Consider the following 13,205-nt stretch of genomic DNA (forward strand, 5'->3'; position numbering starts at 1 on the left):
TATATGCCCACAGCAGACTTTGATTCCTTGTTAGCTGCCAGTCTCTTCTCATACTCTCTCTTTGCTTCTCATTTCTTTTCTCACTTCCCCTTTGAACATTCTATATTCAGCCTGATTCTCACTTGTTTCATCAACCTGACATCTGTCATCATCGCTTTTTCTGCTTAATCTTAATCTTTCTCTTTCATCAATCAGGAAGCTTTGGTTTTGTTTATTTTACCTTTCTCCCTTTTGGGAATGTGTCTAGACTGTAGCTAAACTATCTCCTCTTTAAAAGGCAGCTCATTGTTCAAATACAGTTTGGCTTGCCAATCTTTGATTCCAATTTAACTAGAACAGGTCATCCCAGTGAAATTGGCCCTCTCCCAATTATTTTTCATCTGAATAGCTCCTTGTCCTTTTCAATAGCTAATCTAAAACTTATGACACTATGCTCACTGTCCCCAATATTTGATCCACTTGACCCACTTTATTGTCCAGAACCAGATGCAGCCATGCCTCTTTCCTCATTGGGCCAGAAATATACTGATCTAAAAATTCTCCTGAGAACACTCCATAACCTCTTACCCCTCTCAACCCTTTACATACACTAATACACTATTACTATTCCAGTCTATATTAGGATATTTAAAGACCCCATAAGTAATCTATTGCTTTTGCACTGCATTAATTTCCTTCCAAATTTATTCCTCTACATCTTACCCGTTAGTTAATGGTTTATAGAATACATTCAGTAGCCTAATGGTACCATTTATAATGGCACTACTTAAATGTCAGAAGCAGCTTTTTAGGATCCCTTTTGTGTTAACTGCCATTCTATTCTCATATTCTCTTTGCCAGTTGTAGTTTCCTCTCACTTTCCCTCTCAACTTATTGTATTTGGCCTGGTTTTCGTTTAAAGAATTCACCCAACATGCAGCATATATACCCTTTCTTTGTTTCATCATATTTTCTATCCCTCATCTTCCAATGAACCCTGGTTTTTGGTCCCCTACCTTTCGCCTTTGTTGGCATGTACCTAGTCTGTATCTGAAACATCTCTCCCTTAACGATCACCCAAGAGAAGAAACTTTTTCACTCAAGGGTGTAGGGATCTGGAAATCTCCACCTGAAGCCAATTCCATACATCATTTTCAAAGGGAGGTGAATGAGTAATTGAGGATAAGAGGCTTACAGGGTAACAAACAAAAAGCAGAGGTGTGGGACCAAGCATGACCACTCGTTCAAAGAGCCAGCACAGGCACAAGTTTCTATGATTTGCCGATGATAGGTGATCCGGATGCACAGTAATTGAAACCCAACACCAACAAAACATGCCACTTTTCTGCTTAGCTGCAGCTAAAGATGATTTAGCCCAGATCATCTTATGTCAACATCTCTTCAGCCAGCCAGGAAGCCTGTTCTCATCGTAACAATTATCATAACAAGCCAATTCTACCAGAGTAGTTCTCTACTTTGGTCACTGATTTCCTGCTTGTCAATAAGGAGGGCCACAAAGCCAATATCAAGTGTTGCTTCTTTACTGCCTGTTTTCTTACCGGAGCATAACAATTGGCCTACCATCCATTATTGGCTAGTAATTTGTACAACCTTATGGGTCTCTTCTGCCCAGCTGTGGCCTCAAATATCCAATACAAAGTGATCAGAGTACTGGACTGCTTGTACACGTGACCACACCTGCAGAATCTTCAGGCCTACTGTTTTGTCACTATCAAATCTTCCTCCAACAAGTGTAAAGCTTCCATAGGAATAGTCTCCAATGAGAGTAGATTGCGCTCGGTCATTCCGTACTCTGTTGACCATCTTGCAACTAAAGCATAAACAATAGTTTCAATACCAGAACATTATGCTTTTTCACTTACCAGGTGCTGTAGAATACGCATAAAGGAAATCAGCCTCTATAGGTATTTTTTTCAGCGGAGTACTCTTTTCTTCTGCAATGCTGTCTGTCTCAACACCTACATCAAATTCATTTCCTCGACAGGCCTAAAGAGCAGAGAAAGAGCAGAAATCAAGAAAATTATAGAACTTAAGCATGAAATTAAAATAAAACTTAAAATCAAATCGAGAAACAAATTACATTAGTTAGTCAAACATAATTTGATTTTGCATTTGATAACAGAAAATCACATTTCCAGAGTTCACTTGCAGCAAAGGGTATTTTTGTGTATGCCAATTTTTGTCCCACTTTTGCTTATGCTGGAGGTATTGACATCTGCTGAGAGAGGTTCACAGATATAAACTGGTTATTCCCTACATGAGAGTCTAGACAGATTATTTAACAGAGAAGACATGTTGCTATGCCTCATTCTGCTCACTCAATATCCACTTTCCAACAAGTGTCAAGAGTGATCAAGAGCAGAATTTGTAGTTCTAGTACTGTGTCATTTTCTCATGATGTTCTAGTGCACTTTTCATTTCACTGTATTTCCAATTGTGTTAGCTTGTCTCAGCTAGTAGTACTCTCACCTCTCAGTCAGGAGGCTCTGGGTTGCAGCTTCATAATTGGCCAAGCAGCAAGTTTTTAATGACATGATAAACAAAGGTGTCATCTGCCTGCTCAGAAGAAGCATCAGGAACTTTCATCAGTGTTTGGGGCAACGTTTGTCTAAAGACACATGACTAAATGAAATCACATGACCTTTTGTTTGCCCTTTAGAAATCTTGCTGTGCATAAATTAAGCAGTGAATTTGACTACATAACTGTAACCACATCTCAAAAAGATAAACAACTGGCTGAAAAATGCACTAGAATATCCCAAGAATGACACAGCACTATATTGATCCAAGTTTTTTCTCTCATCCTACTGTAATTAAAAGTGACTATTTTCTGATCAGAAATTTATTCCATCAAGGAGGTTTGCTAAAGCTGTCAAATGTCATTCTGCATCAGTTACATTAAGATTTCCAAATCTTAGTATCATCATATCATTCATACAAAAATACAGATTTGTATCCATAACTGAACTGAACTGGATTAACAAAGAAGCGAAAAATGAAAATGGACCATAAGTGCTATCACTGACCATTTTAAAAGGGTAATGAATACGTCAACAGGGAAAAAGAGAATATGAATGCAAGCTCGTGAGTAACATAAAGGCAGACCGTAAAAGCTTCTTTTAAGTACGTGAAAAGAAAAAGATTAGTAAGGACAAATGTGGGTCTGTTACAGGAAGTGACAGAAGAATTTATAATGGAGAATAGGGAAATGGCGGAGAAGCTAAACAAATACTGTGTGTCTGTTTTCATAGAGTAAGATACAGAAAATCTCCTAGAGATACTAGGGAACAAAGGGATAAGTGAAAATGAGGAACTGAAAGAAATTATTGATAAAGGGGTAATACCTGAAAAATTAATTGGATTGAAGATTGATAAATCCTCTGGACCTGAGGAGCTACTTCCCAGAGTATTGAAGGAGGTGGCTATAGATATAGTGGATGCATTGGTGGTTATCTTTCAAAATTTTATAGAATCTGGAAAGGTTCCTGCAGACTGAAAAGTAGGAAATATAACCCCACTATTTGAGATGGGAGGGAGAGAGAAAACTGAACTACGGACCTGTCTGTTTGACATCAGTATTAGGGAAAATGTTAGAATCTATTGGTTGTGATAACTGGACACTTGGAAAATAATAATATGATTAGGCAGAGTCAACATAGATTTACGAAAGGGAAATCATGTTTGACAAACTTGTTGGAGTCTCTTTGAGGATATTACTTGTAGGATAGATAAAGGAGAATCCGTGGATGCGGTGTATTTGGATTTTCAGAAGGCTTTCAATAAGATCCGCCACATGAAGTTAGTAAGCAAAATTAGAACACATGGACCAAAGTTTTTCGCTGAGCAGGTGGGCGTGTGCGGGAATCATCAGTGCGCCCGCCAACAATTAACAGGCCTATTAAGGCCATTAAAGTAATAATTAAATGCACTTTTTCACTGCCCGTCCAACCTTACAGCTCGCAGGCAGGTGAATCAGCCAGGCGGCCTTTTTTGGATTTTAGGTTTCCAACAGGAATTAAAAATAAAATAAAAATATTTAAATCTCATTTATAACATGTCCCTGCTCATGTGACAGAGTCATATGAGGGGGCATGTTTTTAATATTTTTAAATTTTTTACTTGTGTTTTTAAAATTCTTCAGCTCCCTGAGGCAGCTCTGTGCCCTCAGGGAACCTTCAGTGCATGCAACCGCACACACGCACAAACTTCCATTCTTGCCCTCCTCCCACACCCGCCCCAGCAGCGATCCGTGTTGCAGTGCACGATTCACGCTAGCTGGCCATTAATTGGCCAACCAGCGTGAAATTGCAGTCAGGGCCCGATCCCGGACGGCGGTCAGTTTCATGACCACTCCCAAGCTCACCCGCTGTGGTAAAAATCCTGCCCATATTGGGCGTAATATACTAGCATGGATTGAGAATTGGTTAACAGACAGAAAAGGGAGTAGGAATAAATGGGTCAATGCTCAAGTTGGCAGGTTGCTGCTAGTGGAGTACTGAAAGGATCAGTGCTTGGGCCACAGCTGTTCACAATCTATATAAATGATTTGGATGTGGGGACCAAATGTAACATTTCCACATTTGCTTATGACACAAAACTAGATATGAATGTGAGTTGTGAGGGGGATGCATGGAGGCTTCAGGAGGATTTGGACAGGCTAAGTGAATGTGGAAGATTTTGGCAGATGTGAATAAGTGAGAAGTTATCCACTTTGGTACAAAAAACAGAAAGGAAGAGTATTTCTCAAGTGGAGAAAGGTTGGGATGTGTTCATGTCCAAAGAGACCTAGGTGTTCTTGTTCATGAGTGCACTGGAAGCTAACATGCAGGTGCACCAAGCAATTGGGAAGGCAAATGGTGTGTTGGCCTTTATTGCAAGTGGATTAGAGTACAGGAGTAAATAAAGAGGGCTTGCTGCAATTGTATACGGCCTTGATGAGACCGCACCTGGAGTACTGTGTACAGTTTTGATCTCCTTATCCAAGGAAGGATATACTTGCCATAGAAGGAGTGCAAAGGAGGTGCACGAGACCCCACCACTGAACACCAAGCTATTGTTTCCAGGACTGTTACTGACCTCATCTCCTCTGGAGATCTTCCTTCCACAGCTTCCAACCTCAGTCTCCCAACCTCAGCGGCCTGCTTCTACCTCCTGCCCAAAATCCACATACAGGACTGTCCTGGCAGACCGATCGTGTCAGCCTGTTCCTGCCCCACGGAACTCATTTCTTGCTATCTTGACTCCATTCTCTCTCTTGTCCAGTCCCTTCCCATCTACATCCGCGATTCCTCTGACACCCTACATCATATCAACAATTTCCAGTTCACTGGCCCCAACCGCCTCCTCTTCACCATGGACGTCCAATCCCTCTACACCTCCATCCCCCACCGGGATGGTCTGAGGGCTCTCCACTTCTTCCTCGAACAGAGGCCTGAACGATCCCCATCCACCACTACTCTCCTCTGTCTGGCTGAACTTGTTCTCTCACTGAACAATTTCTCCTTAAACTCCTCTCACTTCCTCCAAATAAAAGGTGCGGCTATGGCTACCCGCATGGGCCCGAGTTATGCCTGTCTCTTTATGGGGTATGTGGAACATTCCTTGTTCCAGTCCTACTCCAGCCCCCTGCCACAACTCTTTCTCCGGTACATCCATGATTGCTTCGGTGCTGCTTCATGCTCTCGTCGGGACCTGGAAAAATTTATTAATCTTGCTTCCAATTTCCACCCCTCCATCATTTTCACATGGTTCATCTCTGACACTTCCCTTCCCTTCCTTGACCTCTCTGTCTCAATTTCTGGTGATAGACTGTCCACCAAGCCTACCGACTCCCACAGCTACCTCAACTACAGCTCCTCACACCCCGCTTCCTGCAAGGACTCCATCCCATTTTCTCAGTTCCTTCACCTCCGTCGCATCTGTTCTGATGATGCCACTTTCAAAAACAGTTCCTCTGACATGTCTTCCTTCTTCCTTAACTGAGGTTTTCCACCCACGGTCATTGACAGGGCCCTCAACCGTATCCGGCCCATCTCCTGCGCATCTGCCCTCACACCTTCCTCTCCCTTCCAGAACCCTGATAGGGTTCCCCTTGTCCTCACTTATCACCCCACCAGCCTCTGCATTCAAAGATCATCCTCCGCCATTTCCGCCAACTCCAGCATGATGCCACCACCAAACACATCTTCCCTTCACCCCCCTGGTGGCATTCCGCAGGGATCGTTCCCTCCGGGACTCCCTGGTCCACTGCTCCATCACCCCTTACACCTCAACCCCCTCCCACGGAACCTTCCCATGCAACCACAGAAGGTGCAACACCTGCCCCTTTATTTCCCTCCTCACCGTCCAAGGGCCCAAACACTCCTTTCAAGTGAACTTGCACTTCCCTCAATTTAGTCTACTGCATTCGTTGCTCCCAATGCGGTCTCCTCTACATTGAAGAGACCAAACGCAGACTGGGTGACCGCTTTGCGGAACACCTTCAGTCTGTCCGCAAGCATGACCCAGACATCCCTGTCGCTTGCCATTTCAACACACCACCCTGCTCTCACGCCCATATGTCTGTCCTTGGCCTGCTGCAATGTTCCAGCGAAGCTCAACGCAAACTGGAGGAACAGCACCTCATCTTCTGACTAGGCACTTTACAGCCTTCCGGACTGAATATTGAGTTCAACAACTTTAGATCATGAACTCGCTCCTCCATCCCCACCCACTTTCCGATCCCCCTTTTTTCCCAATAATTTATATATATTTTTCTTTTCCCACCTATTTCCATTATTTTTAAATGTATTTCCATCCATTGTTTTATCTCTACCTTTTAGCCTATTTCGATCCCTTCTCCCCACCCCACCCCCACTAGGGCTATCTGTACCTTGCTCGTCCTGCTTTCTACCCTTAATGTCACCTATTAGCACATTTCTTAGCTAATATCACCACCGTCAACATCTCTTTGTCCTTTTGTCTATCACATCTTTTGGCAATCTCCACCTATCACTGGCCCTCTATCCAGCTCTACCTGTCCCACCCCCACTTAAACCAGCTTATATTTCACCTCTCTTTATTTTTCCTTAGTTCTGTTGAAGAGTCACACGGACTCAAAACGCTAACTGTATTCCTCTCCGCAGATGCTGTCAGGCCTGCTGAGTTTTTCCAGGTATTTTTATTTTTGTTTTTGCACGAGACTAATCCCTGGGATGACGGGATTGTCTAATGAGGAGAGATTGAGGAAACTGGGCCTGTATTCTCTAGAGTTTCAAAGAATGAGAGGTGATCTCATTGAAACTTTCAAAATTCTTACAGGGTGTGACAGGGTAGGAGTGAATAGGATGTTTGCCCTGGCTGGTGAGTCTAGAACCAGGGGACGCAGTCTCAGAGTAAGGGACAGGCCATTTGAGACTGAGATGAGGAGGAATTTGAGGGTGGTGAATTTTTAGGGTTCTCTGCCCCAGAGGGCTGTGGAAGCTCAGTCATTGAGCATGCTCAAGACAAAAATGAAAGGATTTCTGGATAATAATGATCATACGATACAGGGATAATGGGAAAAATGGCATAAGAGGTAGATTATCAGCCACGATCAGTTTGAATGGCGAAGCAGGCTCAACGGGTCAAATGGCCTATTCCTGCTCTTATTTCCTATGTTGCTATGAAAATCCTTTAAAAGTGTCCACATTTGCCAGTGATACTTGTTAAGTCAAGCATCAAGCGTTGCAATAGGAGTTTTCAATGTCCAGCTTTGCCCCATATCCCTTAATACCTTCAGATATCAAAAATCTACCAACTCAGATGTAAAATTTGCAATTGATATAACATCAATTGCCATCTATGGACAAGAGTTCCAAACTTCTACCAGCCTGTGTGGAAGTGCTGCCTGGTTTCACTCCTGAAAGATCTGGCTATAAAATTTTAAACTGGACTTCTCAATTGGCCAAAATACTTTCCCTATCTATTCCCCTTAATATCTTGAAAACTTTGATAAAATCATTCCTTAACCTTCTACAACCCTTCTTCATGCAATCCCACTTTATAATTTAACCCTTGGGACTCCAGGCATTATTCTGGTAAATCTATGTTGCACTCCCTCGTAAGCTATTATATCCTTCCTAAGATGAGGTGCCCAGAACTGCTCACAGTAATCCAGCTGTGATTAGGGCCAGCCAGGGCTTTGTGTAGCTGCAGTGTGACTTCTACTCCCTGTATTCTAGTCCTCTAGATATAAAGGCCAATGTTCTATGTGTCTTTTGGAATATCTGTACCTGTTTCTGACATATGATCTTACCTTTGTAGGCTCCCAAGTCTCTTTAGACCGTCACTGTTTCTAGCTTTCACCATTTATAAAGTATCCTATTCTATCCTTTGAAAGTCTAAAGTGGATGACCTCACATATGCTACACTGATATCTATTTGCCAAATGTTTGCACATCCACTTAACCCATCAACATCTCTTTGTAATTGCATGCTTCCACTTACAATGCCAGCCATCTTTATGTTATTGGAAAATCTGCATTTGTAGTGTTCTATCCCATCATCTAAACCATTAATAAATATGTTAAATAGTTGAGGCCCAAATAAAAATCTTGCAGGCCACCGCGAGTCATATCTTGCCGATTAGAGTGCCTGCCCATTATCCCTACTTTGTCTCCAACCACTCAGCTAATTTCCTTAGCTGGACAACAATTCGCCTTCAATTCCATTAACTTCAACTTTAGCCAACAGTCTCTCATGAGGGATTTTATTAAATGCCTTCTGGAAGTTTGTATAAATAACATCCACAGACATTCTCTTGTCCGCTACTTTAGTCACCTCTTCAAATTATTCAGTCATGTTATTCAATTATCACCTCCTCTACAACACGGTCACCCTTCGACTAGGAGAAACTTGTTCAAGAGCCAACTGCAGGTTGGCTGTCTATCTCAACTTCTAACCAACAATCGAACAAGGAATTTACTGTGGAACTTCAATCAAAAAATAAATAGGGCACTCCCAGATCTCAGCATCATTGATGACCAATGCCAGTTAGCTGGAAAGTGAAGTCTGGCACCAGCCAATAATTCAACATAACGTTTATGGCAGCCAGAATGGCTCTCATTCCTGCCAGCTTCTGCAGATTGAGAGGTAGAGCCATCATAGTCCTGAAGGGATCAATCATTCACCACGCCCAGAGATACAATCAAGCAAGTCGGTGGATCAAGATCCCCTGAACTATACACCTAGAACCGAAATCTAGGCTGAAAGCACAATGGAACGAGCTCTATGGTACACAACAGGTAACTGCTCCCTGGAAAACCTGCTATGAAGTAAATCCCAAGCCAGTGGATCTAAGGAAAGATAATTTAGGTCTATGATGGTTGTGTATACACAAGTATTGATCCTTGGTCAGTAACCTTGGCAAATCAGTGGTACCCTCTGCCAGGCACACCAGGTTGTATTCTATTCCTTATGGTCGTCTTTGCAATACATCGTTTCTTGGGCAGGTGAGCAAATCTGGGCAGGTGCAGGCCTTGGAAAATTTGACAAAGGTACCAAGCCGCTCATGAATTTATTATTACACTCATCTATTACTGTAATCCACAGCTGCACTTAATGCAGTATTTGAATCCTTCAAGATGTCTCAATGTTGGAATACAGAAGTGGCAAAATATTAATGCAAAGGAATTAGTTAATTTTTTTTTGGAAAATGTAAGTGAATCAGCCACAGCAAAGTAAGGCAATATATGTCTTCTCCAGAATGTGATCCATACCTGGCTCTAGTCCAGTGCTTGGTGAGGATACTGAATAACCCATTAGTATAACGATGATTACAAAATAAGATTGAAGAAACTAGGCCAAACATGCAACATAAAAAGGGAGGCATTTATAAGTATGTATTCATTTTTACAAGAATTTTAACAGAAAATTATGCAAATGATTTAAATTCAGTTCAACAATTCTGTGCATTCTAAAACCTTAGTTCACAAACGAGTCAAAGTGAAGTTACATATTGGTGTAGAACCCAACATTATGCCACCGACAACTTGTATCATCATTCATATTCCTCCATTTAGCAAATTAAGAATCATAGTTAATCTGCAGCTTGATGTAGCACTTCCTCAAAGGGAGGAAAAAGGAAGTGCACCTCCTCTGGGGTCCTAACTGTGCCTCTCCTACCACCTGCCACAGAAATTCCTAAATACTAAAAGATGCATAAATGCATATGGACAACCATAATCTAGCTTTGGTGGCTAAGTGCACAACCAGGTTACACACTTTCATTCCTACCTGTATAAAAAACAGCTTTGGCTTGCCAACCAGAGTTCTGCATCGATCTCCTTTAAATATACTGGTTAATTCTTTAATTTCTTGAGCACCATCTGTTCCATAAAGCAAGCCATCATCGCCATGGCTAAGGAAGATACAGACAAAAGAAGCCATTTGGCTGTGGTCTCTTTTGGCAGCTATTAACAAAAAAAAAGTGATGCATTATAAACGCAATAAGAGTGTGCTGGCACCAGCTTCAAATCCAGGTTTAAACATCAAAACAATTTCCAAAGATTATCAGAACAAAAGTTATTTAGAATAATCAAATTATGTCAAGATCAAAAGGTTACACACCATCCTGACTGGGAAATATAATCACCACTCCTTTATTGTTGCTGGGACAAAAACCTGGACCTTCCTTCTTAACAGCACTATGGGTGCTGTAAAGACACCAGATGCACTGCAGCGGTTCAAGATGGTGATGAAATTAGTGAAATGGATGACAGCCTTCCCATTGATGCTCACATCCAATGGAAGATTTTAACAAATTAATAACAAGTTAATAACAAGTATAAAGTCAGAAGACTTAGACTAATCTACATCTCAGCAGAGGAATGGGTAACTTCATCCCTTTTGATCAGAGAGTGGGGGTGCAATAAAGGTACAGAATTTTCATTTGATCGAACAGGATGACTATATTTGGCGGGGGGGGGGGGGGGGGGGGGGTACTTTGACAACAATGTCAACTTGTATTTCTTTAACATAATAAAACATCCTAAAGCATTCGTAGGAGCATTATCAAACAAAATTTAACTCAGACAGAGATCTTAGGACAAATGGCCAAAACCTTGGTCAAAGGATATAGGTTTTAAGTTTTAACGAATGTCTTCAAGGAGAAGACCACCACAAAACTTGTTGTATAAACACAAACTGAATAGTTAATAATCATTACAATACAAATTGTTCCATATATTTGAGAAAATGTGCAATTTATGGAAAATTGCCTCATCTTGCTTCCCATAAAAGGAGTCAAGTTGGGGTGCAATCTACAAACTTCAAACATCATTCACTAGCCACTGACTTACCAGTGTAATAACCATGTATGATAAATAATTCAGTTAGCAAACAGATCAACACGTTACCAGCAAGAATATTGCTACAACAGGAGAAGCAAAAATAATACAAAGGTCATGCAGCTGGAAGCTGCATCAACAGTACGGTTATCTGTTAAGCTACATTAAAAAAATTATCAAAGCTCCTGTGCAATTTTCAATAAACTCATAAATGAAAAGGGGGTCTCTACCACTTCCATGTCAGAGAAATAAAATAGCACACTATATTAAACCTTCCATCTCATATGCATAGGAATGTGGCTGGATGGCAGAGGAAATAAACTTCAAGGCTGCAAAGCACTTTAGGCTGAGTCAAGAAAGATGCTATATAAATTCAATTATTTTTAAATGATGGATGCTTTCTTTGGTCAATTATGTTAAGTCACAGACTACCAGAAAGGGAATGAAAAATATTCTATAACAAAATGCAAAATGTTGCATGGTACAACAGCCTATTGGCCTCATCATTTTTCTTGATTTGTGACTATTTTAAGTCAGTGACCCTTTTTCACTTACTCCCTGGCCAAACATTATCTATGCCCATTCACTCCATCAAAATTCTTCATAATTTTGAAAACTTCTACGAAAATCTCTTAGCTACCCCTGCTTAGATGCAAGTAGTCTCAGTATCTCGTCTCTCAGCATGATTAAAATAATAATGATTCCCCCGACTACAACTTGAGTTGAAAATCATCAGGCACAGTGATCACACTGTATTCAGTTTAATTTAGTCACAAATTTTTAAACTACAAAACTGTATTACTGTATAATCATGCTAAATTTTATCTTAGTTTTGACAAACACTTACCATTTTTCAGCTTTTCAACCATTTCATTGCATGTTTGATCATTATGAACCACAACTTGAAAACCCAGTTTTTGGAATGTCTTTACCAAATTACCAGCATCTACATCTGTACCATTACGTTTATTCATGCCTACAAAACAATGGAGGATTATTAATAAAATTAAGAGGAAGAAAAATAATTATAATTTTATCCCTTCATCAATTTTCTCTCCAGCCATTGATTCTACAATGGCTATCAGACATCTGACACCCTCTCAAATAATGTTGTTTGGGCGGCTTATAAGTGTTAGCCTTGGTAGTAAGTATCAAGGTCACTATACACAAGGTACTTGACCATCAATAAACAACACAGCTAATGGTGATCCTGCTGCACACCTGCAGCAGGGCTCGCTGGATAGGGATTTAGAACAGGAATCCTAATTTTCCAACCTTTTTACCAGGTTACACAAAGGTGAATCATAATGACCTTGTCATAGAATTAACTGATTGCAGCTGAGACAATTGAAGCTAGGGTCTTCCTGGTCTGTGTCAATTAACATAAACTTTGCACACATGTGGGTATTAAGACAGGTTATTTGCAAGCTTTAATAAAATATCATAACTGCATGACTACTCATAATTATTGTATTGTGAAATCTCAAGAACTGTAACATATCAGACTACAACATTTACACAGCCTAGGCATAAGCATTTCACATACAACATAATGTTCTGTTTACAGAAGAAACTAAGAGTAGCACAAGTTGATTATAAACTAGTAGGGGAGATGGCATTGTGGTAATGTCACTGAACTAGTAATCCAGAGACCCAGTCTAATGCTCAGGGGACATGGATTCAATGCATGGCAGCTGGTAGAATTTAAATGCAATTAACAAATCTGGAATATAAAGCTAGTCTCAGTAATGGCGACCACGAGAACGATCATCGATTGTTGCAAAAACCCACTTTGGGGAAGGAAATCTGCCATCCTTACCTATATGTGACTCCAGATCTACACCAATGTGGTTGACTCGTAACTGCCCTCTGAAATAGCCTACCAAGCCACTCAGTTCA

At 40.9% G+C, this 13,205-nt stretch overlaps 1 protein-coding gene across 1 annotated transcript in view; it reads right to left on the reverse strand.

Annotated features, from left to right (window-relative positions):
• Nucleotides 1-13,205, reverse strand: part of casp3b (caspase 3, apoptosis-related cysteine peptidase b) — a 35,252-nt gene that overhangs the window by 8,532 nt on the left and 13,515 nt on the right. The window contains exons 4-6 of the mRNA XM_078562191.1: nucleotides 12,154-12,282; nucleotides 10,255-10,430; nucleotides 1,863-1,986 (exon numbers count right to left, since the gene is read on the reverse strand). Coding sequence (XP_078418317.1) covers nucleotides 1,863-1,986; nucleotides 10,255-10,430; nucleotides 12,154-12,282 — 429 coding nt within the window. The remainder of the gene's footprint in view (nucleotides 1-1,862; nucleotides 1,987-10,254; nucleotides 10,431-12,153; nucleotides 12,283-13,205) is intronic.

The sequence above is a fragment of the Cetorhinus maximus genome, chromosome 2 (assembly GCF_964194155.1).
Source record: "Cetorhinus maximus chromosome 2, sCetMax3.hap1.1, whole genome shotgun sequence".
In the NCBI taxonomy this organism is placed as follows: Eukaryota; Metazoa; Chordata; class Chondrichthyes; order Lamniformes; family Cetorhinidae; genus Cetorhinus; species Cetorhinus maximus.